Source organism: Silurus aristotelis (assembly GCF_946808225.1).
Source record: "Silurus aristotelis genome assembly, chromosome: 6".
Classification (NCBI taxonomy): Eukaryota; Metazoa; Chordata; class Actinopteri; order Siluriformes; family Siluridae; genus Silurus; species Silurus aristotelis.
Genome location: NC_139579.1, coordinates 29,105,070 through 29,132,846, shown reverse-complemented (window position 1 = coordinate 29,132,846; position 27,777 = coordinate 29,105,070). Strand labels below are relative to the sequence as shown.

Genomic DNA, 27,777 nt, shown 5'->3' with positions numbered 1-27,777 from the left:
ATATATATATATATATATATATATATATATATATATATATATATATATATATATATATATATATATATATATATATATGATAAAATGACACAACCATCCAGACAGAAATGAAAATCAGGTAATAAAAGAATATAATCAATGGACAAAAGAATGAGCCATTAAATTGTTACCCAATCGGAAGATTAATGATTAACAAAATATATCTTTTTCTCCTGTTATTTTGGTATTATCCTTTTTGAACACTTCTTCTTTTGGCTGCTCCTGTTAGGGGTCGCCACAGTGGATCATCTGTCACCATTTCACCCTGTCCTCTATATCTACCTCTTTTAAACCAACCACCTGCATGTCTTCCCCTTACCACATCCATAAACCTTCTCCTTGGCCTGCCTCTTTTCCTCCATCCTGGATACTCCATCTTCAGCATCCTCCTACCAATATATCCCTCTCTGGCACATGACCATCTCAATCATGCCTGTATCACGTTGTCTTAAAAAAATCCTACCTGTGTGGTCCCTCTAATAAACTAATTTCTAATTCTGTCCATCCTCATCACTCCCAAAATCTCACAAAATTAACTATGCTACCTCCAGCTCCACCTCCTGTCTTTTTGACATTGCCACAGAGTATCTTCTTCTTGCGGCTGCTCCCATTAGGGGTCGCCACAGCGGATCATCCGTCTCCAAACCACCCTGTCCTCTACATCTGCCTCTTTTACACCAACTACCTGCATGTCTTCCCTCACCACATCCATGAACCTCCTCCTTGGCCTTCCTCTTTTCCTCCTTCCTGGTGGCTCCATCCTCAGCATTCTTCTACCAATATAACTCATGTCCCTCCTCTGCACATGTCCAAACCATCTCAATCTCGCCTCCCTCACCTTGCCACCAAAACATCCTACATGGGCTGTCCCTCTAATAAACTAATTTCTAAACTTGTCCATTCTCGTCACTCCCAACGAAAACCTTAACATCTTCAGCTCTGCTACCTCCAGCTCCACCTCATGTCTTTACCTCAATGCCACTGTCTCTAATCCATACAACATCTCAGGTCTCACCACAGTCCTATAAACTTTCCCTTTTACTCTCACAGATACTCTTCTATCACAAATCACTCCTGTCACTCTTCTCCACCCACTCCACCCTGCCTGCACACTTTTCTTTACTTCCCTAACACACTCTCCATTACTTTGCACTGTTGACCCCAGGTATCTGAACTCCTCCACCTTCTCCACCTCTTCTCCCTGCAACCGCACCACTCCATTGCCCTCCCTCTCATTTACGCACATGTACTCTGTCTTACTCCTACTGACTTTCATTCCCCTTCTCTCCAGCGCATAGCTCCACCAATCCAGGCTCTTCTCAACCTGCTCCCTACTCTCATCACAAATCACAATATCATCTGCAAACATCATAGTCCAGAGAGACTCCTGTCTGACCTCGTCCGTCAACCTGTCCATCACCACTGCAAACAGGAAAGGGCTAGGTTAGGTTTCAAATGAGAACCCGCAAATTTTCTGAGCCACGAGTTCCAAACCGCGAAATATAGGTGGTTGACTGTATTCTGAAGACTGGTATTTGATGAATGCTACTTTTATATGCATGCGCTCTGTCTTCTCCCATACATCAGAAATGTTGTTATTGTAGAAGATGGTCTCATACACTCTGGAGAACTGGATCTTGTCATTGTGAGATTTAAAAAAAAAAAATCAAGGCATTGTAGCGAAATTATTTCTACTCATTGACTTCTTGTTCTTTGTTTGGAAAGTTTTTATTTCTGCTGTTCTTTCATTGCCTCACCATGAGAACTCTCCAGGCCTGCACATCTCCAACTCCAGTATCCCCTCTAAACCAGACTTTCCCAGTAAAAAGGGCTACTTCCAAAATCCAGAACTTAGCTGAGGTTGGGTTGGAGTGAAATATTTTTTAGTAAAAACTCTGTATGTGATTTACACTTAAATTAATGCTACCTTTATATCGTGCTGTCTCCTTCCATACCTGTGAGATAATGTTTTGTAAATAGAAACTGACAGTAAATATTTTATGTGGAACATTAAGCTTCAATTAAGGTTCCCTGGTGGTCTAGTGGTTAGGATGCGGCGCTCTCACCGCCGCGCCTGGGTTTCGATCCCCGGTCAGGGAACCGACCCCAGCCATTAGGGTTGCACAAGCCAGTGCACTCTCAGTGCCGGTCCCAAGCCCAGATAAATGGGGAGGGTTGCGTTAGGAAGGGCATCCAGCGTAAAAACATGTGCCAAATCAAACATGCGGATGATCCGCTGTGGCGACCCCTGATGGGAGAAGCCGAAAGAAAGTTTATTAAGCTTCAATTAGTTAATTTATTAGTTTTGTCTTTTTTTAGTTTTATCCTTAGTTTTAGTCTTCTTTAATGAAGAATGCTGGCCGTGTGTTGAATAAAAAACAAAAACAAAATAAAGTCATACAGCATTCATGATCTTTTTATTTCATCAGATATCAGAAAGTACAAAATATAATTAAAAAAAAAAATCAGATTACAGTCATTACATAAGTCATGTTACATCAAATTAAATTGTTCAGATTACAAATGATTAGAAAGATTTCACTATTATGATTGATATTATAGAAATGTATTACTCTACTGCTACTTATTATATTAAATGACAGTATGATTAAAATTTAAAGTGTTTCCACACATGAATTCTTGAACTTTTATTTCATCTAACCACTGCCTTCACATCAATCACTATCATCTTCCTCCATTTTTATTTTCTCATCCTCTTTGCTCTCCTCTTCTTTCTCATCCTCTTCCAACTCTTTTTTCAATTCACTCACTTTCATTTTTGCTGTTGCGTTACTTGTCTTTACGCTATTAGAATCCATTGAATTCTTAATGATGACAAGCTCACAGGCCTCGAGGGCTTCTATAAGGCATCTCCTGGGGATTTTCAGAGCTTTACATGGTTTAGAATGTTTCGGCAAGTGAAAGACTAAACTAACCAGATCCCAGACGTAAAACTCTGGACGATCTTGTACCGGTTGTACTTCTCCTGAAAAAAACTGGTACTGGTGAGTTTTACAAATGGCTTGTGCTTTCCAGATTATCGCTCCATCCCTATAACAAACTCTCTCACTAGCTTCAAGAAGTGGGTATTTTTTAAACTTCTTGTTATCTTCAGGACTGTGTATCAGCACGGTGTACACAATCTCCTGCTTGTGGGTGATGGTCTCATACATTCTAAGAACTGGCTCTTTTCCTCCACAGTTCTGTTCTTTGTACAATTTTATCAGCTCCGTGAGGGGAAATGTAAAGCGATAATTGCCATAGCGAGATTTCTCCGGTTGGAACAGAGGTGATGTGGTGAAGTTCTCCAGAAATGGATTCTGCTCATACAGCACTTGTTGTTCTATTGGGAAATGACTTTCCACATAGCGTTTTTCTGCTGATCTTATCTCCTCTTTGTTAATCTTCAAGTCCCACCAGGAGAACTCACTTTCAGGAGGCCTGATCTGCTCAGACTTCAAAATCTCATCAAATCCAGACTCCTCAGTAACATGGGTAACATCTGAAACCCAGAATTCCACTGGATTTGGGTAGGGTGGGATCTCCTTTGATATGTATCTCCTCATACGCTCCTAAGGGTTTTCTTTCAGCCTCTGTAAACTCACATGTTGCCCTGTAATGTAGTGCTCTGGGAACCCTCTTAAATTCCATCTGTTTTTATATTGAAGCTGCAAAGAACGAGCTTTACATCTTAGCAATCAATTCAGTAATGAACAAATACATTTCTAGACTGTTTTTTCACATATTTTTCATGAACTGGACTTTCAACAAAGATTTCTAATTTATTGTTCTGTATAAGTACTAAGTAAGTACTACATAAAATACTATAAAGCGCTAATAGCCAATTACATTTGTTTCTTTCTATTTCTATTTTTTCTATTCAAACAAGTATTTTTGTTTCCCCTTACCTTTTCAGACTGCTGTGGATTAATTTTTCAGAGCGTGGATCAGACAACCAAGCAAAATAGCAGAAATTAACGCTTTGATCAACCTAATTATTCAATGCTATGTCTCCTTCAATACCTTTCAGACGATGTTCTTGTAAATAGAAACTACAGCAACCGTCCCTTTGTATCATCTGCTGTGTCTCCTCCCATACCATAGTAACCTATTGTTCTCTTTCATCATCTCGTGTTCGAGATCCACCTATGGGAGATATAGACAACTCCCCGGTTGCCCAATACACTCATAGCGAGGCCCTGTAAGCCAGAGGACGGCCAAACGGGTGGTGCACGGCACGTCACAAACCATAATAATTAACATACTGCTGGGGGTAAAAAACCAGCCATGAATTAAAAACCACGACATGTGGAAGGAGAACATGTTTATAGACATGTGAATGTCAGGAAAAAAAAGGGGGCTTATGCGCTTGAGACATACATAACTAGGCCGGGCAGATGGGGTTGAAAGGAGTGCAGGCCTAGTAGCATGTGGCTACGAAGAGCCCACACTTTAGACTGCATGAGCTACCGGGGTTCGGGTAATATCGAGCCGGTAGTACCTAACAAAGGTGTGCGGAGAGGACCAGCTCGCAGCGGCACAAATGACCTGCAAGGGAACTCCCCTGAACAGAGCCCAAGAAGTAGCCACGCCTCTAGTGGAGTGCGCTCTAAGGCCACCTGGGGGCTGCATGCCCCTAGATTCATACGCTAAGGAGATGGCCTCTACCAGCCAGCGAGAGAGACGTTGCTTAGAGATGGGATTCCCCCTGTTCGGCGGGGCCCAAGAGATGAAGAGCTGGTCGCTCTTTCGAAAAGAGTTTGTCCTGTCCATGTAAACCCGTAGGGCACGCACAGGGCACAAAGCATTCAGCCTCTGGTCCTCCGCAGAGGAAAAAGGGGGAGGATGAAAGGCAGAGAGCTCAATCACCTCACCAGAGAAAGCTGGGAAGCATTTAGGCAAGAAGGCCGGGTTAGGCCTAAGCAAAACCTTATCTCCATTGAACGAGAATTTGGTGCACGAGGAATGAACCGAGAGCGCATGCAAATCACTGACACGTTTGGCGGAAGCCAAAGCCAGAAGCAGAGCCGTCTTGAAGGACAGAAGCCTGAGGGAGATATCCCCCAGGGGCTCAAAAGGTTGTCGGGCCAGCACCCCCAGCACCATGGATAGATCCCAATCTGGGACTACACTTTTGGTGATCGGGATGGAGCGGCGCGCGCCCTTCATGAATCTACAGATAAGGGGGTGCTGACCCACCGTAGTGTCGCCGAACCCGACGTGACACGCAGCGATAGCCGCTAAATAGACCTTAATCGTCGAAAAGGTTCTGCCACGATCGATAAGGTCCTGCAAAAAACACAGAATGTCAGAAACTGAGCACAGATATGAGACGAGCTGGTGTTTCTCGCACCACTCCTCAAACACACGCCACTTGCAATCATAGAGAGAATGTGTGGAAGAGGCCCTGGCGTTCTGAATCGTGGCGATAACACGTGGGGAAAGCCCCAAAGTGTTTAAATTCACCCTCTCACGGGCCAGGCCCAGAGAGCCACCCTGTCTGGGTGAGGATGATAGATTTCCCCGTTCGCTTGGGCCAGGAGGTCTGTGCGTAAGGGGAGGGGCCAAGGCTCTGCATATAAAAGAGGAATTATCTCCGCAAGCCAAGGTGCCTTGGGTCACCTGGGAGCTATGAGGATCAGAGACAAACCCTGCACCGCGACCCTGGCCAAGGTCGGGGTTATCAGGCAGAGAGGAGGGAAAGCGTAGAGCGGCTCACCCGTGGCCCAGCGCGTCTACGCCGAAGGGTGTGTCCTCGTCCCGAAGCGAGAAGAACATAGGACAGTGGGCGTTTTCACGCAAGGCAAAGAGATCGACGGTAGCCTGGCCGAACCTCTCCCATAGCAACCTCACTATCTGAGGGTGGAGCCGCCATTCTCCGTAGAGTGGGTTTCCTCTCGACAGAAGGTCTGCGCCCCTGTTCGAAATGCCCGGCACGTGAGAAAATGCCGTGCGCTCCAAACCAGCAACCTGTGAGCTAGAGCATGAAGCTTGGAGGAGCGTATGCCGCCTTGACGGTTGATATGTGCCACAGCTGTCGTATTGTCGCAGCGCACCAGCACATGATGTCCCTGCAGGCGAGGCAAAAAATGCTTTAGAGCTTTTAACACAGTGAGGAGCTCCAAATAATTTATATGGGCTGAATGAAGTGAGTTCGGCCATACACCGTTCACTGATCTGCCCTCCTGTGTGGCTCCCCACCCCGTTAAGGAGGCATCTGTTGTTACCACTTTCCGCAGCATGATCGCCCCGAGAGGGGTCCCATGCGCGTAAAACTCCGCAGCTCTCCAGCGGCGCAGCGCGGCCATGCACGCGCGCGTCACCGTGACATAGCGGCAAAGATCGCGCAACGGGCTGAGATGCAGGGACAAAACCCACTTCATAAAAGCCCTCATTCTCAGAAGACCTAGAGGCAACGCATGGACAGCCGAAGCCATAAGACCCTGTAATCTGAGGCATGTGCGATACTGTATGCACGCTCCTTCCCTGAACCGCGCGAGATCATGAATGAAGAGATGCGCTTTTGTGACAGGCGCATGCGCATTGTAACGGAATTCAGCTCCAGCCCCAGGAATATGACCTCCTGAGCGGGAGTGAAGTTGCTCTTGTTCACATTGACTCTGAAACCGAGCGCAGCGATGTGAGAGAGCACACGGGCAGTGTTTTGAATCACTTTCTCTCTCGAATCGGCTATAATAAGACAATCGTCTATGTATGTGAGGATTCTGATACCCGCTGATCTCAAAGGCGCAAGTCCCGCCTCCACACACAGACAGAATGTCCTCGGACTCAGTGCGAGCCCGAACGGAAGGACCGTGAATTCGTAACACACGCCTTGGTAGGCGAAACGAAGGAATTTCATGTGCGGAGGATAGATGCTTATGTGGAAAAAAGCATCGCTCAGATCGATCGAAACCAATCGTTCTGCTTTATTGAACGTATGAGCGGGCCGTGTGATAACATTCTGAAATTGTATTTCCTTAAATGTTTGTTCAACACTCTGAGATCCAGAATAGGACGGAGAGAACCGTCTTTTTTCGGGACCAGGAAATAGCGAGAGTAAAAACCCTGATCGCTTAGATGCGGGGATACAACTCGAATCGCTCTCTTCTCGAGAAGAGATGAGATTTCGTCTTTCAGAATGTGAGCGGAGCTCTTGTCCGTATGGGACCATACCACTCCGTTGAACCGCGGGGGTGTTTTGGCAAACTGAAGTCTGTAACCCCTCGTGACTGTGTGAATCACCCAATCGGGGGCTGAGACAGACAGCCAGCCTGTCACGTGACTCCCGAGCGTCCCCACACAGCCCGGCGAAATGCCGAGAGCCGATCCGGCCGGATCGCTCATTAATGGTGCAATGGCGCCATCTAGTGGCCAAACTAGAGACAACATGCGGGGATCTGGGGAAAAATTCTCTCCCAGAGACGAATTCATAGGATTCGTCAGAGTTATTGATATTTTTTGTATTTTTTGTGTTTTTTTGTGAAAAACTGGGGCCGTAGCCTTTATTAAATTTGTGAGAGGAGAGTGAAGGGGAGTGTTTGGTGACACTGCTTCTGCACTTAATCTCACATCTTTCCCCACTGGAACGGGGAAACGCACTCTGGACGACACGGGGAACAGTGAAGCCTGTGCGGAACAGAGAGTGACCCTCGCCGGCGAGAGGGGGCTGACCTCGCTGAAGGAGAACCTCTGTCTTTTGGACGGGCGAACTTGGAGGGAAGAACAAGTGTCCGGAGGGCTGGTCGCCCATGAACGCGGAACGAAAACCCCCTGTGGCCGAGCATCAGGTCGGCCGTCTTCGTTTAGGACCCAAAGGGGCGGGGTTGGGGGGTTTCCTCGCCGCGGCTGCAGCGAAGGACATCTTACCCCAGGGCTTAGCAGGCGGGGGAGGTGGCCCGCTCTGCTGAGCCGGTGGTTTCCCGCGAGGTCTGTAATTTCTGCCAGTGTAGTGGGGATGGCGTCCCGCAGCAGAAGTGTTAGATGGCCGCACAGATGGTGTCTGATGCTGCGCCTGCTTCATAGGAAGACACAATTTGAACGTCTCGTCCTCCTTCTTTTTATCATCGCATCGTTGTTGCATCAGGGCCACAGCCGGGCCAAAAAGAGCTTGGCCGGGTTCAATCGGCGCTCCTGCGATGCGACGTTTCTCACTATCAGGGAGAACGGAAAGATTGAGCCACAGTGCACGTTCTCCGACCACCGATAATGCCATAGAACGCCCGCTCGCTTGGACAGCCTGACGGGCATTACGGAGAACAAGGTCATTGACCGAGACGACCTCCTTCCAGAGATCGGGCGATGGTGACCCTTTCTCCAGTTGTTGACCCAAATCGATCAGGAGTTCGGCCTGATACGCGGTCAACAGCGAGGAGACATTAAGAGCTCGTATAGCGAGAGCTGAGGCTTTGTACGATGCCTGATGAATCGATGTGGAGAAGTGATCCATTTTACCCGGGAGGACGGGCTTGGGTGGGGCGAGCAGCCCGCCCTGAGATGGGTTGAGGTGTCTGGCGATGGAAGGCTCGATAACCGGGGGATCGCCCATGCCGAGACTCGCCATATCCTTAACTTCCAACCCAGCAAGACCGTGTTTCAGGTCGAACGGATCTCCCCAGCAATATCTCATGTGTTTAGCACATGCAGGGAGGACAGGAAGCAGCTGCTTTCTCGGGCCGGAAGGAGGTCCCAGAAGCTTGCCGTCATATACGTCCCTCTCCTGATCCGAAGCATTCAGGAGAGCCGGCCATTCGATGCCGAGCCGCGCGGCAGCGCATTTACAAAGCTCCAGCAAAACCGATTGAGATGGGGTGGGGGGAGCCTGAGGGGCCACGGAGGACGGAATGGCGTCCTCGTCATCCGAGCCGTCGAGAAGGTCCGCCTCGATCTCATCCCCGGAACCTGTCGGTCCTTCGGGGAGACGGTTGTCGACCGGTAGTAAATCCTTGAACGGGGAAGGACACAAGTCGGCCCGAGCTAAAGGTAAGGTGCACACTCGCTGTTTTCCTGGTGCTCGTGTTCTGGATGTCGCTGCGCAGGTACCCGCGATCCTGAACGAGAACTTCGGAGCGGTTGTTCTCCATGCCGGATCAAACGACACCAGGCTGCGGCAAACGGAGATCTTAAAGAGGGACTTCAGGATCCTGGTGGAGACGGTACGCAGCACATCACCCACAACGAGGATCATTGTGTCAGGACCTCTTCCCACTTACCAGCGAGGGGCTGAGAAGTTTAGTAGACTTTTAGCTCTAAATGAATGGTTACAGTCATGGTGTCGAGAACATAAACTTCTCTTTGTTAATAACTGGAACTGTTTCTGGAAGCGTCCTAGGTTCTTCCGCCCTGATGGCCTGCACCCCAGCAGAGTTGGAGCAGCAGTGCTATCAGATAACATCTCTAGGATACTTCACACCATCTGACTGGTAAGACATCAGGAAATCTTTAACTATGAGAACACGCATACTACAGACCAAATAGTTACAAGTTCACACACAGCCCAGTTTATAGAAACCGTATCTATTCCTCGGGTAGTAAAACCAAGAATTACATACACAAGATCCAGAAATAATCTTATTGCAGTTAAAACTGAAAAATGCCAAATAAACAAAGACAACAAAGTTCTAAAGTTCGGTCTTTTAAACATTAGATCACTTGCACCCAAAGCACTGATTGTAAATGAGATGATCACAGATAATAATCTCGATGCACTCTGTCTCACTGAGACCTGGATTAAACCAGGTGATTATATGGGTCTAAACGAGTCTACACCGTCAGGATATGTTTATAAGCATGAGCCTCGTCAGACTGGTCGTGGGGGGGGGTGTAGGAACCATTTATAGTGCTTCTCTTAATGTTAGTCAGAGATTAGGATTCAGCTTTAAATCATTTGAAGTGCTCGTTCTTAAAATTGCACTTTCAGAGATGCATAGAAAACTCGCTCTGGTCACCGCTCTACAGACCCCCAGGACCCTACGCTGATTTTCTTCATGAGTTTGCTTGTTTTCTCTCAGACCTCTTGATCAGTTTTGATAAAGTGCTGCTTGTAGGAGATTTTAATATTCATGTAGATGATGCAAACGATGCCCTAGGATTATCATTTGTCTATTTATTAAACTCTTTTGGGGTTAAACAAAACGTCACCAGACCAACCCACCGTTTTAACCATACACTAGACTTAATAATATCCTACGGAGCAGACGTCACTGATATAGATATTTTACTCCAGAGTGATGACATCACAGACCATTATCTCCTACTGTACACACTACCGGTAGAGCAGATTAACCGTGTTTCACCATGGTATCGACTTGGTAGGACTATTATTCCAACCACTAAGGACAGATTCATAAATAACCTGCCTGATTTATCTCAGTTTCACATTAAACCCATAACTGCTGATCATCTTGATGAGATGGCGAACAACATAGACCTTATCCTCACTAGCACTTTAGACACTGTTGCCCTCATCCGGTTAAAAAAGGTTCGAGAACAAGCACCTGCACCTTGGTATAATAGTCATACGCATGCCCTCAAGAGAACAACACGTAATCTGGAGAGAAAATGGAGGAAAACTAAATTGGAGGTATTTATTACAACCCCACAACTACACTGTTTTACATGTATAGGACAGGAAGAGCTGTATGATGCTATTATGAAAGCTAAATCAACAACATGTCAGTTAGATCCAATTCCCACTAAACTTCTGAAGGAAGTGTTATATACAGCTGGTGAGCCTCTTCTCAATATTATTAACTCCTCACTATCGTTAGGTCATGTCCCTAAATCCCTCAAGTTAGCAGTTATTAAGCCCCTCATTAAAAAACCTAATCTGGATCCAAGCACGCTATCGAATTACAGACCAATTTCAAATCTCCCATTTATGTCTAAGATTTTAGAAAAGATTGTCGCTGCCCAGTTATGTAACCACTTGCAGGAGAACAATATCTTTGAAGAGTTTCAGTCAGGTTTTAGGCCCCAACATAGCACAGAAACTGCTCTAGTTAAAATCACTAACGACCTGTTTTTAGCTTCAGACCAAGGCTACATCTCCCTATTAGTTTTACTAGGTCTTAGTGCTGCGTTCGACACTATAGATCATGATCTTCTCCTCGATCGCTTACAGAATTACATCGGTATTCAGGGACAGGCATTAAGCTGGTTTAAATCCTACCTGTCCAATCGTTACCATTTCGTAGATTTAAATGGAGAGCTATCCAGGATAATGCTAGTAAATTATGGCGTGCCACAAGGGTCAGTTCTGGGACCCCTGCTTTTTACAATATACATGCTTCCATTAGGAAATATTATTAGAAGGCATGGAATTAGCTTCCATTGTTATGCTGATGATACCCAGCTATATATTTCATCCAAACCAGGCGATACAGCTCAATTAGCTCGCATAACTGAGTGTGTTGAAAAAATAAGAGATTGGATGACCCATAACTTTCTGCTATTAAATTCTGATAAAACGGAGATTTTGCTCATCGGCCCAAAAAATAGTACACAGAAGCTCCAGCATCTCAGCCTGCTTTTAGACGGTTGTTCTGTAACTACTAGTTCAACGGTAAAAGACCTGGGAGTTATTTTAGACAGCAACTTATCTTTCAAAAATCACATCAATCAAGTTACAAAAACAGCCTTCTTTCACCTTAGAAATATTTCTAAGCTAAGAAATATGTTATCTATATCTGATGCAGAGAAGCTCGTCCATGCGTTTATGACCTCTAGAATAGACTACTGTAATGCATTACTAGGTGGATGTCCTGCATCATTAATAGACAAGCTTCAGTTAGTTTAGAATGCCGCAGCAAGAGTTCTTACTAGGTCAAGAAAATACGATCATATAACCCCAATCTTATCGTCCCTACATTGGCTTCCTATTAAGTTTCGAATAGACTACAAACTACTGCTACTCACTTATAAAGCACTAAATGGTTTGGCTCCCATGTATCTATCCAGTCTTTTAACACGCTACAATCCGTCACGCTCCCTGAGATCTCAAAACTCTGGGCTTCTAGTAGTTCCTAGAATAGCAAAGTCCACTAAAGGCGGTAGAGCATTTTCACATTTAGCTCCTAAACTCTGGAATAGTCTTCCTGACAGTGTTCGGGGTTCAGATACACTCTCCCAGTTTAAGTGTAGATTAAAAACATATCTTTTTAGCAAAGCCTACACATAACACACATCACACACATCACATCACAACCTTGTGCTCCAGAATATATGATTACATGCACATTATCAATGTGCTGTTAATATCATGAACAGCAGCTACGCTAATTCCTCTCCACTGCTTCTCTTTCTCTCCCCATCCCGAGGCATCCTGAGGTTTGGCCAGCTCCAGTCACGTCCCACCTCGTGAAGATTATGGACCTATGGATGATCATGGAGAAGTAGATGCCGAGTGTTTAAAGGCCCTGGCATGGAGAAGCTGATGCTGGATCTATGATGATCACAAATTGTTCTGTATTGTTGAAAGATTTATGACCAAACTCTTGATGTCACCCATATGAGGATGGGTTCCCCTTTGAGTCTGGTTCCTCTCAAGGTTTCTTCCTCATATCATCTAAGGGAGTTTTTCCTTGCCACTGTCGCCACGGCTTGCTCATCAGGGACAAACGCAGACCATTCACCTTCACTGTTGTTTTCTGTAAAGCTGCTTTGAGACAATGTCTGTTGTGAAAAGCGCTATACAAATAAACTTGACTTGACTTGACTTGACTACTTCCCTCTATTTCACACGCAATGACTTTGTTGTTCTCCACAAAGCCATTAAAAATAATGACCATACCAGAGGTGGCAAAAGTGCACACATCCTTTACTTAAGTAGAAGTACAGATATTCATGTTTTAAAATACTCGGGTAAAAGTTGAAGTACTGATTATACCTTTTTACTTAAGTGAAAGTAAAGAAGTCTTGGCTCTGACATGTACTTAAGTAAAAAGTAGTTATTACTTCTACCTGTTTTAGCTGTTACCTGAACCTCACATCATATTAATATTTGATAGATAGATAGATAGATAGATAGATAGATAGATAGATAGATAGATAGATAGATAGATAGATAGATAGATAGATAGATAGATAGATAGATAGAACTTTATTGTCATTGCATTGTACAGGTACACATCAACGAAATGCAGTTTGGCATCTACCAGAAGTGCAAAAAGTAGCAATCGTGCAAATAGTACAGATAAATATGAATCATATGTACAGCATGTGATATATATGTACGCATATGTACAGTGATTAAATATAAAGGCTATAACAGTGCAGAGATGTGTGGACATCATTAAGAGCCTTTGCTATGTTTCCACACGGACAGTTAATGAGGTGATACCGGAGAAAGTGCACCTCTTCAAGTCAAGTCAAGAAGATTTTATATATATATATATATATATATATATATATATATATATATATATATATATATATATATATATATATATATATATATATACATATATATATATATATATATAATCATAGACATTTTACAGATTTGAATGATGTATTGTTTTTATCTGTACGATCAATAAAGACAATAATTTAAGTTTGTGTCACCATTATGAGGGAAAAACCCACAAAACGCCCCCCAGAGGTTTAATTGTGTAAAACATGGCGGATTTGGTGTTTGATTTGAGACTTGGCGCAGAAATAAAATAAAAGTTTACTGATTAAAAATATTTTTCGGTGGAGTTTATTTATTTATTTTATATCTAAGTAAAGAAAGGACGTCGTGGATAAGTGTATGTTTTGCTGGAGGTTTTAATTTCGACTCTTTTATATTTAGTTATTTATTTATGTATTTACTTTTTATTTTTAATAAAAATGGTAAAAAACAGAAATGCGCGCTGAATTGATGGCACGTTAATAACATTTAGTGCCGTTTAAAATAATTAAAATTTTGACAGCCAAATGTATATATATTTATACAAAACAAATAAAAAATGTTGTTACCTAATGAATGTATTCAGGCTGAAGATCCACATATAGAACACAAGCAGAGAAAAGATAATGATGATGAATGTGTCTGTTCTCAGTCATGTTTACATCACTGACTCCCTCTGTCTCATCCACATTAACCCTAAACTTCTTACTGCCTTCTGCCTGCTGATTCTTATCTTCGTAAAGAGTGAGGGTCAGGACTTTATACACCAGCGGATTGAAAAAGACGCGCAGTAACAGGAAATCGGTTGTTCGGCTGAAATCGGCGCGCAGTGAAAATAAAAATTTTATATTTCACCAAATCAATGGATTAAAAGTAACGAGCCTGTTTTAAAAATGTAAGAAGTAAAAAGTACAGATATTTGTGTAAAAATGTAATGAGTAAAAGTAAAAAGTAAAAAGTGAAAAATAAATAGTGGAGTAAAATACTGATACCAGAAAAATCTACTTAAGTACAGTAACGAAGTATTTGTACTCCGTTACTTCCCACCTCTGGACCATACTGATATGTGGTTGATAATGTCTAACACACCAGTCTGATTATTTCAATCTGATTATTTTAAAGTGTCCGCAAGTGTCTCATGAATGTAACCTACTAATTTTAACCACATATGTAAAACATACATTCCATTTAATACTGTTGTTTAGTGTAATATACATCTAATAAATCAAAAATCCTGCTGTAAGTCTGTTCCTGTTGACATGACACCCAAATATTTTTCAGGATATAATACAGAGAGCGTTAGGCATCACACACACACACACACACACACACACACACACACACACACACACACACACACACACATATTCATACACAATGTTAACATAATGAATAAAATCAAAGATTAACAATTGTTAACAATTAACAGTCTAAAGTACGGAAGCGCACTGCATTTACAAAGAAAAAAAATTCACAGGATCTCATAATTATGACTTAGTACCTCATAATTATAAAATCCTTATCTCATAATTATGACTTAGTTACTAAGCTTCGTTCTCGTTGACTAAAAAACCCTGTCTTTGTGTGGATAGAAAGCCAAAACAGAGGGAAAAATATGCGTTTTCAAATGAAAATGTATTATTGTAAATAGTGAAGAATTTTTTGGTTTCTGAGTTTCCCTTTTTGAACTAAACTGATTTTTACTACGTCAATATGTTGGATTTGTTGGAACCTAAGTTTTTGTATTACATATTTTTGCTTTTTAAAAAAATTGGTGTTCGTTTTGAACATTTAAAACAAAAAAATGGATTGTTCTACATTTCCAAGTCTGTTTCTGATTTTGGTTTTACACACCTGCTTGTGGCAGACTGCTAGAGCTCCTGAATGAGTGAATGAAGGATGGAAAGAAAGAATTCATTTATGAATAATTGAATTAAATGCATAAAGAAAATCGTGTGTTTCATAAATGCAGATTTAAGATATTTGTTAAAGTATGCTGATGTAACGGTGTGTAAAATCACGCAACAGACAGATGGCGCTGTTCCCATTTATGCATTAATTAATTCATTTATAAACTAATTAATTAATTAATGCATAAATGGGGACAGCGCCATCTGCCTGTTGCGTGATGGCATTTAGCACTTGAAATAGGGACCGCCCACAGCAGAGATAATAAGTAGTGATGGGAAGTCCAATTCTTTTTTGTGAATCAGTTCTTTCGGACAGTTCGTTTCAAAGAACCGGTTAAAAAAAACGGTTCACCAGTTCCTTTACGTCCTTACGTCATGACGTCATGCATAGCCAAATATCATCTCGGCGGATGAACATACACACTAAACACATTTAAATAAAGTCATGTCTATTGCATGAGGGCATATAGCTTATCTGTTTAAATTAAATCATCATCATCATCTTAGAAATCATCATTTTGCACTAAATCACCCAATACAGGCACTGATGTGCAAAACGTTGATGTTTTAAGTTGTTAGTAAATAAACTTAATTTTCATTTAAGTCCTCAGTTCACCTGTGCTCATATATTAGCAGTGCAGCACCAGCCTTTACAGTGTGTGTGTGTGTGTGTGTGTGTGTGTGTGTTAGATTTTTATCATGCCCAAAACGAAACTTAATTCATGGAGAGATTTTCCATACAACCTGTGATGCTCCGTAGTGCCTTTCTGATATCAGGGAAGAAGAAATACACGGCACACAGAATGTAGTAATGTTTCCTCTCTTCAGTTTATTGCAGGTGGCAGACACGTATTTATACACAGGATGATACAGTCCACGCGCACACACACACGAACACGCACACACATATTGGGGAGAAAGCTGACCTAAAGTGTTTCCTGTGAACCCAGATAAGACTCTCTGTTTACCTTACAGACTAACATCGTAAATATCCTATAGACACTGAACGGACAAAGGAATGTGTGTGAGATAGTGTGAAAACAGTTTTAACACTAACAATGGCCACTTTAAATCATTTATGATTTAGCATCACACACCAAAACATAGGATGTTCATCCTGGGAACAGAACCTGTGACATAAACTGTGAATGAAAAGATAAAGACAAACAAAAACATACAGATTCCATTTCATTCTTTCCCTACATGCAAATAATCCTTCATCATCCCCACTCAAATCAAGGTCTTTATGGCCTGTCTTACCATCGTCATCAACATACATAGTACAATTCCAACAACATACAAGAATCATTCCTAAAACAAAATAGTGTTCAACACTCGTAAACAAATTCTTAATCTTTTCCAAAAACTTTGTTCAGCAGTTGTTTCACGTTCTCCAAGACATCATGAGACCATTGTTTCTCATTGTTTGTTCAGTATGTCTATAATCAGTGATATAAGGTATACATAACAGTTTCTTCTCTGAATAATGTATTCAAAGAGAATTAAAAAGTTTGGAGTCTAGTTACATCTATGCACATATAGTTATAGAATTTAGACCTAGAGCAGGTATCAGGGTAAGCTAAACTAAACAGTCAAGTGAGTTTGATCTTCACCCTGGAGGTGGCCCCCTTTCTACTAAAAAGAAAAGATCTTTCCGTGGGCTCTCAACTGTTTCAGCCCTGAAAACTCACTTAGGCTGGCTTCTTAGGTCAGAACTCCAGTTCTGGTTACGGCTAGGACAGTCGCTGGACCCAGATACTTCGGTTCACCGACCTTGATGGGCTTCAAACTTCTTATCAGGACCTGCTGATTAGGCACAAAAGGGTGTGTTGGCTTATCTGTGGGCAGAGGAAGAGTTAGTGAAACATCAGCACTGATAGAATTCAATTTCTCAACCATGGCAGAAACGTAGTCGTCCACCATCACTTCCAGGTTACCTGAAAAAAGAAATGCCAGTGCGTCTCCTGAGCCATGGGGTCATGAAAGGTTAGAACATAAAACTTTCAAAGGATTAGTTTTGTTAGAGATAGGGTTAGTTTTGTTAAAGATAGGGTTATTTTCATTTCTGTGAGTACTACCGGGAGAACAACAGTCCAATTTTTGGCCTGTTTCAATGCAGGCTTTAGTAATACGCTTAATGGTTCTGTTTGTTCTCTCTACCACTCCAGCTGACTGTGGGTGATAGGAAATATTAAAATAACCATCAATTGCTAAACTTTTTGCCAAAAGTTGTCTTACCTTCGAAGCAAAAGGTGTGCCGTTAACACTTTCAATCACGCTAGGAATACCAAACCTAGAGATCATCTCTTTTGTTAATATTTTGATAACAGTTTTAACATTCTCTGTCGCACATGCAAATGCTTCTGGCCACTTACTGAATCTGTCAACTATAACCAACAGGTATGTCAAATTTCCTACAGGTGGCATATGTGTAAAATCTATGGCCACTTTGGCAGGGAGTTGAACAGCTTTTAATAAGTCACCTATGAGATTAAAATGTGCTATGGGCTTTCCATCAGCTGTTTTAAAGTCTCTTTGCTTCCATGTTTCGGCAAAATCATGCACAACACCATAAGCATACTTAGAATCAGTGTATATAGTCACTACTTTACCTTCAGACAACTGACATGCTCTTGTAAGTGCGACCAATTCTGCAGCTTGTGCTGATGTGTATGGTACAACCGCATATATACACATAAATACACACTAGAAGGTTCTAAACATGAACATCTACTTATAAACAATCCCCCTCTTCCAGGGCCGTATCTAAAAGATCGGGCCTACAAGAGGTCTCACGTTCAATTTGTCATGTGTGCCATCAAAACCATCTAAGTCAACATCGTCTAGCAGATCACGCAGAGCTAATACAGCTGAATGCGGCTGAGAAGAAGGCTTAATAGTTAAGTTTTCCGTTACCAAGAGTGTAGTTTCATAACCAGATCTACGTTGTGCTGTCATATGTTGTTTGTTGAGGTCGTATAAATTAGCTGTTACCTGATTTGAGGTGTACAGTATGAAAGGATGTGACAGCACCGTTTTCTCAGCATCCCGGACCATCAGAGCCGCAGCAGCCACTGCACGCAAGCACGAAGGCAACCCTTGTGCCATTTTGTCAAAAAATTTTGAAAAAACCGCAACAGGGCGATATCTGTCACCGTGTTCCTGGGCTAGGATCCCCGCAGCCGTACCACCATGTTCGTGCACATAAAGGTGAAAAGGCTTAGCATAACTCGGAAGACCTATAGCTGGAGCAGACTGTATAGCCTTCTTGAGGGCAGCAAAACTGTCAGTCATTTCATGAGACCACAGAATGAGATGTGATGGAGGAGCTTTGTGATCAATAGCACTACGCAAACTTTATCATGCTGTGCGCAGTCAGGGATCCATGCTCGGCAGTAGTTCATCAGTCCCAAGAAGCTCTGTATCTGTTTCACAGTCAGAGGTCTTGAAAACCTAGTCACGAGCTGTACTCGGCCCTGTGACAAGGATGTCATCTGCGTATTGAAGAATGCAGGTTGTTTCCGGCAGGTGTATATCAGCCAAAGTTCTGTGCACTGCAGCGGAGAATACGGCTGGCGTGTCAACAAAGCCCTGAGGAAGACGTGTTCAGGTGAATTGACGTTTCCTATAGGTAAAAGCGAAAAGCGGCTGCGTCTCTGAGGCCAAAGGGACACTGAAAAAAGCAGAACAAAGATCAATCACAGTAAAAAATCTGTGAGTCGCTGGTATAGAGTTAACAATGGTAGCTACATCGGGCACCAAAGGAGCTAACAGAATAACTAATTTATTAATCTCACGTAAAGCTTGTGTTAGCCTCCAGCATTTTTCAATCTGCCTTTAAGACAGGATTGTGTTATACGGTGAATGTGTCTCGATCAAATCACCTTGTGACAATAAATTGTCAATAACTGGAGCAATGCCAACATTCTTCTTTTTCGACAATGGATATTGTTTAACAAAAATCGGATGGTGTGTTTTCATGAGTGGATGATACGGTTTTACCTGGATTAAACCTGCCTCGTCTTTGTGAGAGGCCCATAATTTAGGGTTAACTTCACCTAAACTTGGTTCATCAGGCAAGACTTCTGTACTACCCTGAAAGAAATCTTCCAGATGTGGCTGTGGCTCAGTTGAGAGCATGAGGACAGAAGGAAAGACAGTGAGACATTGGTTTAAAAAAACAGAATTTCCATTCCCATTTTGTGCATCATATCTCTTCCTAAAATGTTTAAAGGCGAGTTTGGAATTATTGTAAAGCTATGATATAAATTTGTACCAGTCGGTGTCATCACAGGCAAAAGGTGAGTTACAGGACATGAAATTGGAACTCTATCTATTCCCTAATAGATGAACTTCCCCTTTTTCCTAGGACCTCCTCCTTGAGTTTAGTGCTGAGGCTGGAATGCACCACTTCCTGTTGCAGTGCAGAGCATAAAGGGTAAACTTAACCTGAAGCATAGCAGAAACCTCTAGCAGCATGTAAATCTCTAGGAAAAAGTATCTAGATGTGACACAATTTCACTCCATAATGCCAAATGATCTAAATGAGGATTAGTCCAAAAACCAGCACAATTAAAATCTTTGGGATTTTCTTCCGGCAGTAAGCGAGAAATGTTATGACCCATCATCTTTACACAGAACAAAGAACAGACACACAACACTTAATACACAGACAATACACAAAACACATAACACTCAGACAATACAGCTGCGCAGGCACCAGGGAGATCACAGTCTTCAAACAAAAAGGAAATCCAGTCTCTCCAATTGGATCACAAATTTTGTAAATTAGGAGAAAAAATAGACTTTAAAGCCAAAACAAGATTGAAGTCTTTTGGAAAATTTTACAATCTTTTCAAAATGTCCGTTTCTCTTTAGTTCCTTTTCTCTTTTCTCACCTTTTTGTTTTTTTCTTAAAACAATTAATTTTTCATTTATCTATTTTTTTTCGGGCATATAAAAATTATCGTGGATTCTTTTGGATACTTCAGACAATATCGCCTATATTAGACAGACCGTAAAAAACGTCTTCTAATCTTGCATCTTACATCTAAGGTGAGGAAAACCATGTCGCGACGAAATCATCCCACCAAAGGAAATTATCATTAATTAAACAATTAATGCATAACCAAGACACGAACACACATGGAGCCCTATTAGCTGGCAAACAGGACAATCCCAGCAAACAAGGGAATACATTAAATTCTCCTTGATGCGTGATCTCCCTCTGGATATTGTCGGAAAGTATCTCGCTTCTGACACCAAAACTGTTAGATTTTTATCATGCCCAAAACGAAACTTAATTCATGGAGAGATTTTCCATACAACCTGTGATGCTCCGTAGTGCCTTTCTGATATCAGGGAAGAAGAAATACACAGCACACAGAATGTAGTAATGTTTCCTCTCTTCAGTTCATTGCAGGTGGCAGACACGTATTTATACACAGGATGATACAGTCCACGCGCACACACACACGAACACGCACACACATATTGGGGAGAAAGCTGACCTAAAGTGTTTCCTGTGAACCCAGATAAGACTCTCTGTTTACCTTACAGACTAACATCGTAAATATCCTATAGACACTGAACGGACAAAGGAATGTGTGTGAGATAGTGTGAAAACAGTTTTAACACTAACAGTGTGTGTGTGTGTGTGTGTGTGTGTATTAATGTCAGACAGCACGCGTACTGCTCGGTAGGTCGCGCATGCTCAGTATCAACAATTCGTTGGTATTAGTAGTATGTCGGACGTGTCCGAATTACTGATACCAACGAATACAGTACTGGTGACTCGAGAACAGCAGTATGTGTGCTGCTCGGAATCGGCAGGTATGCGCATGCTCAGTGATGATCACTTGTTCAGCAGCATATTTCAGTTTAATGTGTGTACTGTTGGAGAAACTAGGTCCCCTGGTGGTCTAGTGGTTAAGATGCAGCGCTCCGACCGCTGCGACCCGGGTTCGATTCCCGGTCAGGGAACCATCCCCAGCCACTCTTAGTGCCGGTCCCAAGCCCGGATAAATTGGGGAGGGTTGCGTTAGGAAGGGCATCCAGCGTAAAACATGTGCCAAATCAAAACGTGCGGAGGATCCGCTGTGGCGACCCCTAACGGGAGAAGCCGAAAAGAAAGTTTTACTGTTGGAGAAACTAGAGAAGAACCCCATTCTCATGGATATTGATTTATTTTTAGTCAGATAGACATTCAAAAGTAAGAAACTTGAGTAATTTTGTTGATTAGTGCTGATTTGAGACGCGAACTGTTTTGAACGATTCAGTCCGATTTGGTGAACCGGTAAAAAAAGAACCGGTTCAAATGAACGATTCGTTCACGAACCGGCCATCACTAATAATGAGACTATGCTGTGGGTAAGTCGCAGCAGCTGGAGAATTAAATGTTTTATTGATTAAAACCACATAACTAACTGCTTTATTGCTGATTTATTCTGCAATTAACTATTTGTGGAACTGTTGATATGTGTTTGGCGTCGAATGTGGTGTTTTTGTTTAAATTAAACTATGTGTTTGCCGCTAGGTGGGGATGTTTACCCTTCAATCCAATTTAATTTAATTAAATTGTTAAGTTTTTCACTGATTTGTGATCAATTCATTGAAAATGTCTATTGAAACTGTCACTTACATTACATACAGAAAGATTTACGAGACAAGCCCTCTAGCCCAGTTCTGGATCTCCTGCCAGAAAGACTTTCCTCAACTGGCAACCATGATGAGCCATGATGAGCAATTTGCCTTTTGCCACAACGTTGTTAGCTTCGTTAGCTTTCTCCTAGACGGTCTTTGTGTAATTCACCAGGGTCGGTCTTCTCATTAAAGACATCTCAAACTTAAAGGTCTGATAAATATAATTGTCCACCTGACAGTAAAATTTGCATGTGACGTTTCATTTAACTTAAAGCTGATGTTTGTGTAAATGTATAATTGATCACCTGACATTAAAATTAATTGTTAAATTCTATTAAAATTAAAGCTGAAGTTGTTGTAAATGTGTAATTGTCCAGCTGATAATATAAAACTGCAAATCTATTAAAATAAAAGACAACTGTGAACAACTTAATTGCAAATTATATGTTTGTTATGATGCATAGATCTTTTTTGTGAGATATAAAAATATATGTAAATATACAGACAATGGTGCATGTACATCAACAACATAGTTCTAATTGGCTTAACATAATGTACCTGGCGTAATACGATTGGTTCTATTAATATCAGTGCCTATGTTTGACACATTTTGTATCAGGGGGTCCCTGCCCCATGTATCTATTGCCTATGGGGTCCTTGACCTGAAAAACATGGCAATATGTTTGGGGTCATTGTCCTGCTGCAGAAAAAAATTGGGGCCAATTATCCAACCCCATTTTTAGAAATACATCACCAGACTTACAAGAAACCTCCACCATGCTTCACTGTTGCACGCAGACACTCATTATTGTACTGCTCTCCAGCTTTTCAGCAAATTGTCTCCTGCTACAGCCAAGTATTTTGACTCATCAGTCCAGAGCACCTGCTGCCATATTTCTTCTATTTTACTACTCGTCAGAATTTTCTCCTTTTGAGTTTATTAGAGGGACAGCGCAGGAACATGTGGTATATCGGTAGGAGAATGCTAAGGATGGAGCCACCAGGAAGAAGGAAAAGAGGAAGGCCAAAGAGAAGGTTTATGGATGTGGTGAGGGAAGACATGCAGGTAGTTGTAATTGTAATTTGGTGCATTACCAAGCATAATTGTCTAATGAGCCTATATACCTGCCTGTTTCCTAAATTAAACTGAAAATGTACACACCATATTTTGTGCTGCATGTTTTTTCCCCCGATTGATATCAGTAAGACACTACAGAGCATCGAAGAGCTCTCCTAAACCTCTCCAAGATTTCATTTTAGTTTAGGCATGATAACAAACAACAGCCATCATACATATTAGCATTCCGGCTAGCTCTGTAACATTAATGTCACCATGTGGAGAAAGGTATATAGGAAATAGCGTCATGTGTTTGCAGTCTTACCTTTATTTAGCTTTTGGATATTTGATCTAAATTAGCCAAATAAAGTGTTTTCATTCACTTTGTTCTATACAACAGTTTGTAACAGTTTGTAAGGGATGAAAATTTTTCTGTACACCTCTGAAATACTGTCACAGTCTTCCATTGCTAATTAAAATAAATAAATAAACAGATTAATGTTACCATTGTTCATATTTCATCATATTTTAAAAGACTAGTTAGAATGATATGCTATGTGAAGTCTATAGAGAAATATGGCTCAAACTCAGAGATGCCCAAACTTGGTGGGTATGTAAGTACTGTATGTGGTAACTGTTGATTTGGCCATCAGGTCATATATGTTAGCTAAAAAAAAAAGAAATTGTCCTATTAACAGTTTAATTTTTAATTTACCATTTCACATTGGATTGATTAAACTGAAGACACTTGAGGCAGTGCCTCCCTCTGTGATCAGACTTTCAGTCTGAACATGAACAAGGGTGAACTGAAAAGCAAACTGATTGACTCTCATCTGCATCATATACCAAATATACTGTCAGTAAGACAGTTTTGGCAGAATTTGGAAAAACTCTTGGAAAATAAGGAGTAGATTCATGTCTCTCATTAGAGGTCACTGATATTAAGTCAAGTCAAGTTTATTTCTATAGCGCTTTTTACAACAGAAATTGTCTCACAGCATCTCCTGACCCAATCTCACCTAAAACTCCACAACTACACTGCTTTCCATGTATAGGACAGGAAGAGCTGCACGATATTACAATCATATGGTTGAATTGCTTATAGCTTTGATAGCTGCATTATGACATTATAACATTGTAACTGGTGAGTGAATAACACACACACACTCAAGTGTGTCCAAGGTGTCCGGTTTCCTTCCACCATCCAAAACCAAGCAGATACAGTAGATACAGAAGGATTGGCCAAACTAAATTATTTTTGACTAAAGAATAAAATCAGAGATTTAGTGTTCAATTTCTTAATCTGATTCTTTTTTTTTAATTCTATACACCATCAAACATACAGTAGTAAAGGCACCTTTGCTCTGTTGCACACTTGAATGTATTGAAAATAAAATGAGTCAGATAGCAAAGATTGTCTTTCCAAAGTTTATTTAGAGAACAAATAATATATACCACAACCAAATCATATTTCCAAAATGATTAGACATCAGAATTTGGTATAAAACAACAAGTCTTGAGACATGCTTGATTATATAAAACACAATAGGGGTAAGAATTGATATGACTATCGAGACAAAAAAGTAAAACCAGATAAGAAATGAATACAAACAATTTAAAGAATGAGTCATTAGGGTGTAACCATATCAAAAAAATTAATGATTAACAAAAATGTATATTTTACTGTTACTTGCTGACCAATAAAATAAAATAATAAAAGAAAATCATCAGAAATCACATGATAACACACTGTAAAAGAATTTAACTAATATGATTATAGAAATGATGCTTTTTTTTCCCCCAAACTGTTAAAAGTTAGATATAAATATTAAATCTCATGTAGGGAAATAAAACTTTATACTCATGAATATGCTTCCCAAATCTTTTTACTTTGAATTATCATATATATCTTTCATTTTCTTTCTTTTGGGTTTTTTTTCTCCTGCTTTTTTGACACTTTCAATTCCTCCATTTTCTTTTCCGCTTCCAGGTAATCTTCATGAGTCTGGTTGTCCTTCTTGTTTGTCATACGTTCACAGGGACTGAAGGATTTTTCAAGGTCGCCTCTTGAGATTTTCAGGGTTTTGGGATGTGGCAAGTGAAAGACCAAACAAACCTGATCCCAGACATAATACTCAGGATATTCAGTATTTATCTTTATTGCTGTTCCTGATATAAACTGGTACGAGTGGGTTTCACAAATAGCTTGTGCTTTCCACACAATCTTTCCATCCTGGTAGTTAACCCACTCACTATTTTCAAGAAGCGGGTATTCTTCAAAACGCTTGTCATCCTCAGGACTGTGTATCAGCACGGTGTACATAATCTTCTGTTTGTAGATGACAGTCTTGTGCACTCTGATGACCGGCTCTTTTCCTCCACAGTTCTGTTCTTTGTACCATTTCATCAGATCAGTGAGGGGAAATGTGAAGCGATAATTACCGAAGCGGGATTCTGGTTTGAATGCAGGTGATGTGGTGAACTTCTTCAGAAATGGTTCGAGCACATCATTTCTTTCCATGTAGCGTTTTTCTGCTTCGTGTATTTCATTTTCATTGATTTTTAAGCTCCACCAGGAGAACTCTTCTTTTCCAGGCTTAAAAGCCTCTGACTTTATTATCCTCTCATATCCACACTTGTCAGTAACATGGGTGACATTTGAAACCCAGAACTCGACTGGACTTGGGTAGGGTGTGATATTCTTTCCTAAGTATCTATTCTTTATAATTTTTTCTTTCAGACTCTGTAAACTCACATGCCGTCTTGCAAGGAAGAGCTCCGGGGTTCCCCATGCATTTTGTGTTTCTTGAAAATCCTACAAGGAAGATCTTCACATGTGAATAATCAGTAGTTCAATAAACAATAATCAGTTTTTTTAAGACTAGTTTTCACATATTTCCCATGAACTGGGTTTTTAGCAAAGACTTAAAAAAATTTTTTTTAAGTGTAAAGTGTAATATGAAACACTATTTAGAGCTAATAGCACATTAAATATTTATTTTCCCCCCAAACAAGTATTCTAGTTTCTCCTTACCTCTTCAGGCTGCTCTGGAGACATTTTTCAGAGTGTGGATCAAACAACCAAGCAAAATAGCTGAAATTAAATAACTGAGCTGAGCAGGTATGTTCTGATGACTGGAATTCGATTAACACCACTTTTATATGGATGTGCTCGGTATCCTCCTACCTCAGAAATGTTCTTGTAAATAGAACCTTACAGAATTGTGACATCTCGATGCAAGAATGTGGGATTATCTGCCTTTTAGAATTCTATTCAAATCCAGAGATGGTGCTGATAGTAACTATTGTAGTTGGAGCAACACCCAGTTTTGTATTTTCAACATCGCTGCCATGAATGCATAACTGTCAGTAAACATTGTTTATAATACTTGGAGTATTTACATGTCAGTTTAATGTTTTAATGTTTTGAGTGTATGTGTGTAATTGATTGTGAAATGTCACGTAAAACAAGTTACACCCAAACAGAATGTTTGAAAAAGAAACAAAAACTGCAGTACAATCAGTAATACAATAACACAATTCATTTTGCACTTCGTGTTACCTAATGATCATGAGCAACAGAAAATGAGTCCGAAATATATAGACAATAATTGTAAATACAACAATAGGGCTACAAATATTAAACAAGTACAATAATGAATAGAATTATAAAATAATTTTTTCTATTGTAATATAACTTGATACTTGATGATAATTTAGAATCAGTTTTTCACATTTTTTCCCCATGCACTGGACTTTAAACAATGACTTTTCTATATCCAATTTTTTTATTTAAAAAGTACTACTTTATATATATTTTAGGTGGAACATCAACCAGTTTAGTAGTCTCTACATTGCTGTCAGAAATTGACAACTGTGAGTAAACACTGTTTTCAACACCGGAACATGTCAGTAAATACAGCTCTGGAAAAAAAATTAGGAGACCACTGCAATATGATAAATTGCTCCGGTTTTACTATTTATAGGTATGTGTTTGAGTGAAATTAGCATTTTAGTTTTATTCTATAAACTTCTTTTTTTGCATTTAAACATTTCTCTCTCCCACATATTGCCATTTTGAGCATTTATATGCAGCAAATGATAAATGTTTCAAATAAAAAGTTGAAGTCTTTCCAGACCTTAAATAATGCAATACTGACTTTATGCTACTCCTGGTACACAAATTTAAGCAGCCCAGCTTGTTTGATGGCATGTGACCACCTATTTACCACTTTTTTAGAGGTTTTTAATGGAGTTCAGGTTTGGAGGTTGGGTTAACCATGACAGGGTCTTGACCTGGTGGTCTTCCATCCACACCTTGGTTGATGTAGAGTATCCTGGGGAACATTGTTGGGAGCAGAAGAAAGCAATTTTCTTCAAAGACAATCTTGTATGTGGCTTCATGAATCTCTCTTTTTCAAAGACTAATGTGGCAGCAATTTTCTGCTTCCTCAATTGACTAGGTTAACTAAGTGTGTTAAAGAAATAAAAGTTAAAATGACAACTTTCTATTATTAAACTCTTAAAAGAGTGAGATATTGTTTATTGTTTAAAAATTAAGTACACAGAAGCTCCAGCAATTTTACTTTTGCTAGAAGGATGTACTGTAACTACTAGTTCAACAGTGAATGACCTGGATGTTATTTTAGACAGCAACTTGTCTTTTGGAAATCACATCACCAATTTTACAAAAACAATCAACTTCTACCTTAGAAATATTGCTCAGAAACATGTTATCT

The 27,777-nt window shown here is 40.8% G+C and overlaps 1 protein-coding gene and 2 long non-coding RNA genes across 3 annotated transcripts; 1 reads left to right on the top strand and 2 right to left on the bottom strand.

Annotated features, from left to right (window-relative positions):
• Positions 1–82: 82 nt before the first annotated feature.
• Positions 83–26,382, bottom strand: LOC310727949. Its single transcript, XR_014534123.1, has 4 exons — positions 26,252–26,382; positions 3,948–4,091; positions 2,483–3,707; positions 83–627 (listed from the first exon to the last, which is right to left on the bottom strand). It is a non-coding gene; the product is annotated as an uncharacterized lncRNA (long non-coding RNA).
• LOC310728199 lies at positions 9,021–9,838 on the top strand. The gene is made up of 3 exons (XR_014534208.1): positions 9,021–9,194; positions 9,371–9,551; positions 9,649–9,838. It is a non-coding gene; the product is annotated as an uncharacterized lncRNA (long non-coding RNA).
• On the bottom strand, positions 24,453–26,395 carry LOC310727899 (uncharacterized protein). The gene is made up of 2 exons (XM_083544866.1): positions 26,073–26,395; positions 24,453–25,853 (listed from the first exon to the last, which is right to left on the bottom strand). Exons 1-2 carry the CDS (start codon positions 26,094–26,096, stop codon positions 24,951–24,953), a joined length of 927 nt encoding a protein of 308 aa, XP_083400992.1. The 5' UTR covers positions 26,097–26,395; the 3' UTR covers positions 24,453–24,950.
• Positions 26,396–27,777: the final 1,382 nt, after the last annotated feature.